At 45.2% G+C, this 4,281-nt stretch overlaps 1 protein-coding gene across 1 annotated transcript; it reads right to left on the minus strand.

Annotated features, from left to right (window-relative positions):
- Positions 1 to 880: 880 nt before the first annotated feature.
- On the minus strand, positions 881 to 1,400 carry LOC103209596 (growth-regulated protein homolog gamma-like). The gene is made up of 3 exons (XM_007955487.1): positions 1,301 to 1,400; positions 1,088 to 1,211; positions 881 to 968 (listed from the first exon to the last, which is right to left on the minus strand). The coding sequence occupies exons 1-3, from the start codon at positions 1,398 to 1,400 to the stop codon at positions 881 to 883; spliced, it is 312 nt and encodes a 103-aa protein (XP_007953678.1).
- Between the last annotated feature and the right edge of the window lie 2,881 nt (positions 1,401 to 4,281).

Raw genomic sequence — 4,281 nt, forward strand, 5'->3', positions numbered from 1 at the left:
CTAGGTCAGTTTGTGCCGCTCCTATGAGGAGAAAATGGTTGCTCTTAGAAGGTAATCAACATAGTGACTGCACAGCCCCCTTCTCCTGCCTTAGACCCTGACACTCCAGGCTTTTCCAAAAGCTGCCTCCCCTCAGGTCAGTTACTGCCTGTAACCACTGCAGCCCTGAGCAGCAGAAAAAGTCAGGCTCCTGAATGCTGCTTAATAAGGGGACCTGTGCTAGCCATGGCTGGTTTCAAACAGCTGAAACATACTGAAGACTGCCCCAATATTACCCTGGGCTAAAAATATCCATGCATAGCCTCACTTAAGCCTCCTAGCAAAACCACAAAATAGGTACTATTATTTTCTCATTTTATAGTGACTCAGAGAGAGTACATATTTTTCTGGGTCAAGAGGCTAATAAAAGGTGGAACCTAGACTTGAACTCAGGTGGGTCTCACAGCAAAGCCCTGCTGTTTACTACCAAGATTTAGAGGCACCTAGATCTGACTCCACGGCATAAAACAACAACAACAACAACAACAATTGCCCAAAACTAAAGTTTTGACTTTTCAGGTCTGAAGTCATGAGAAACTGGGATAAAAACTTATCTTTAGTAGGTAGGAAGCAATTCAGAATCACTAAGCAAATAGTATTTTGCACACATACATTTAACCACTTTCATTTCAATGGAGGTGTGGGAGTGGGAACAAAAGGTGGCAAAAATACTCTGACAGGAGAGCACATTAAGGATCTCAATGGCAAATTTAATTGTGAATCTAAAAATGAGGATATTCAGCCCTTCAACTAACCCCCGGTTTTCTATGATATGATTTGAAGAAGCAGATGCTTCTGTACCAATGACTCTAGTCATACATTGTAAGTAAAAGCCAATAACTCACTTTTTAAGCATCTTTTCTATGATTCTCTTAACCATGGGAGCTGCAGGGTTGAGACAAGCTTCCTGCCCATTCTTGAGAGTGGCTCTGCAGAGAGAAGGGAGAATCCGTGTGAGGCATATAATGGACCTGGGCAGTCAGTGAGGGGAGTTTTGGAGCGTCGGGGTGACTGGATTACAGTAGCAGCCGCGCGCAGCAGGACTTACATGACTTCGGTTTGGCCGCAGTGGGGTCCTGGGGGCGTCACCTTGACACTTTCGATATTCTTCAGATGGATTCCCTGCACCGTCTGCAAGCACTGACAGCGCAGTTCCGAGACCACGGGAGCCCCTGGGGAAGAAGAGACACTCGGTTAGGTTGTCTTCCGGCATGGACTCCCACCGTCCCTTGGCCGCCCCTGGGGTCCAGCCGAGGCTCACCTGTTGCGTGCCGGCCTGCGGTGACTAGGAGCAGGAGCAGCAGCGCCGCCCGCAGAAGGCGAGGAGTGCAGGAAGTGGCAGCAGACGAGGCGAGAGCCATGGAGCTTGGCTGGAAGGATCTGGGCAGCGGTGCCTGGAGCGAGAGAGGTGGCGAAGGAAAGCTGCCTGTGGTTGGGATTCTGAGGCTCAGAGCCCCGCGAACCCCTTTTATCCATGCTCCTCGGGGCTGGAAAGCCCAGTGCCGCAGGCCAGGGAAATTCCCGGGTTTCTTGATTTGTTCCCAGATTCCGGATGTGAGGCTCCCGCCCCTCTGCTCTTGCCAACCCCGCCTGGCCCTCTAGCGTGTCACTCTCTGACGCGGGGATATTCTCTAGCTGCCCCCAAACTCCCAAAGGGAGAATGAGCTTTTGCCGCCCTAGAGTTACCAACTGCTAGGGGGGACCGTGGGCGCCGTGTAAGTCTCCAACGCTGTGCAGAGAGTGGGGCCCAGGACCCAAGGGGCGGTTAAAACTATGACCAGGCAGCTGAATTTCTTTAATGGGGTTACTTTCAGTTATTGAAATTGGAGTAGTTAAGGCGAGGAACAGCAGCCTCAACTATCTATCTCTTTATCTAGATCTGGATTTTGCAGATTTCTCTAACTTCTGAAATAAACACACTTGGAAAAATTAACATCTGTCACATCTCAAATTACATGCAACAATGTTTACCTCATTCCTTGTGTTTTATAAGCTCAAATAAAACAATTTAGTTCTATATTTTTCTAAGGGATGGGAGAGGGGAAGACAAACAATTTTCACAGCTCAATTTAGTGTTTATTTCAGGAGAAAGTGTTACAGTCTTTGATCCCTCCTTTCTGAATTTTGGAACTACCAGAACTTGAATAATCCCATGGACATTACCTTTTTGTTGTATGGGACCCCTTGTTTTGATTCATGTGTCATTCGGGAGCTGCCAAGGGCCGTATTGGGCTTACAAGTGCCACATTTTGTAAGTTTTCAAAAAGGTCATGGTAACCAGAAAGTGAGTGTCTAGTGTGATTTGAGCTTTTCAGTCCTCTGAGTAGTACAAAGATGTGTTTTTGTAAAATATATAGGTGCCAGATTACTAATTTAATTACATTTCCGTTTGGTATGAATTTTCTTGCCTTCTGGGATTTTATTCCCTTGAGGGAAACCACTATCAGTGTACTTTAGTTTTCTGATTTCGATAAAGCTTTCCAAAGTCTTCTTAGCTGACACCCTGTCACAGGATAATTAACTTAACCATAAGTTTCAGTGCTCCCTGTTGGAGTAAACTATAGATACTAGATGGTTTAAGTGTGACTTTCTGGGGTGGATACAGACTTGGGGATGTGTGAGATATGTTGCTGCTGCTATAAGAAGCCTTGACAAAGGGCAGGTAGGAGAAGAAGGCGGTATACCTCAGCAATGCTCCAAGTACAACCAGTGGATTCTGACTCACCACAGCCTTCTAGGACAGAGTAGATCTGCTCTATAGGGTTTCCGAGGCAGTATCACTACGGAAGTAGGATTGCCCAACCTTCACTCCTCAGAAGGAAGGTTGGGCAATCCTACTTCCGTAGTGATACTGCCTCGGAAACCCAAGGAGGGGTCGCTATGAGTCGGGGCCGACTCGACGGCACATAACAACAACAACAACATAGGGTTTGCTGGCTGAAATCTTTATTGAAGCAGACTACCATACCTTTCTCCTAAAGAGCAGCAGGGTAAGCTCGAACAGTTGGAACCAATGACCTTTCAGTTAGCAGACCAGCAGTTAACCATTGCTCCCCAAGAGCTTCTCCACCTCAGGAATGTTGTTTTTAGGTGCCTTCAAGTTGGCTCCCATCATAGCGACCCTATGTACAACAGAACAATACACTGCCTGGTCCTGTGCCAGCCTCACAATCCTTGCTATACTTGAGCCTATAATTGCAGCCACTGTGTCAATCCATCTCATTGAGGGCCTTCCCCTTTTTCACTGACCCTTCATTTTACCAAGCATTATAGCCTTCTCCAGGTAATTGTCCCTTCTGACATAACCAAAGTAGGTGAGATGAAGTCTGGCCATTCTCACTTCCAAGGAGCATTCCAGCTACACTTCTTTCTGGACAGATTTGTTCGCTCTTCTGGCAGTCCATAGTATTTTCAGTATTCTTCACCAATACCACGATTCAAAGGCATCAACTTTTCTTAGGACTTCCTTATGCATTGTCCAGCTTTCATATGCATATGAATATGAGGATATTGAAAAAACCATGGCTTGGATTAGGTGCGCCTCAGTCTTCATAGTGACATCTTTACTTTTTAACACTTTAAAGAGGTCTTTTGCAGCAGATTTGCCCAATGCAATACGATATCTGATTTCTTGACTGCTCCTTCAATGGGTGTAGATTGTGGAACCAAGGCAACTTCAATATTTTCTCCATTTATCATGGTGCTGCTTATCGGTCCAGTTATTTTGTTTTATTTATGTTGAGGTGTAATCCACACTGCAAACTGTAGTCTTTAATGTTCACCAGTAAGTGCTTGAAGTCATTCTCACTTTTCAAGCAAAGTTGTGTCATCTGCATGGCACAGGTTGTTAATGAGCCTTCCTTCCAATCCTGATGCCACATTCTTCTTCATATAGTTCAGCTTCTCAGATACCTGCTTAGCATACAGATTGAATAAATATGGTGAAAGAATACAATCTTGGCACACACCCTTCCTGATTTTAAGCCATGCAGTATCCCCTCATTCTGTTCAAATAAACAGCCTCCTATTCTATGTATAGGTTTCTCATGATCACAATTAAGTGTACTGGAATTCCCATTCTTTTCAATGCTATCCATAATTTGTTATGATCCACACAGTCAAATGATTTTGCATAGTCAGTAAAGCACAAGTAAACAACTTCCTGGTATTTGCTTTTAGCCAAGATTCTTCTGACAAATCTGGCCTGGAGGAAGTGCAGCCAGAATGCTCCTTGGAAATGAG

Source organism: Orycteropus afer, unplaced genomic scaffold (assembly GCF_000298275.1).
Source record: "Orycteropus afer afer isolate SDZICR_OR568_19922 unplaced genomic scaffold, OryAfe1.0 scaffold00505, whole genome shotgun sequence".
Taxonomy (NCBI): domain Eukaryota; kingdom Metazoa; phylum Chordata; class Mammalia; order Tubulidentata; family Orycteropodidae; genus Orycteropus; species Orycteropus afer.

Coding starts and splice junctions, on each gene's coding strand:
- LOC103209596 (XM_007955487.1), bottom strand. CDS start 1,400: ATGGCTCTCGCCTCGTCTGCTGCCACTTCCTGCACTCCTCGCCTTCTG. Junction 1,212..1,300: donor CGCAGGCCGGCACGCAACAG/GTGAGCCTCGGC, acceptor CTTCTTCCCCAG/GGGCTCCCGTGGTCTCGGAA. Junction 969..1,087: donor TGCGGCCAAACCGAAGTCAT/GTAAGTCCTGCT, acceptor TTCTCTCTGCAG/AGCCACTCTCAAGAATGGGC.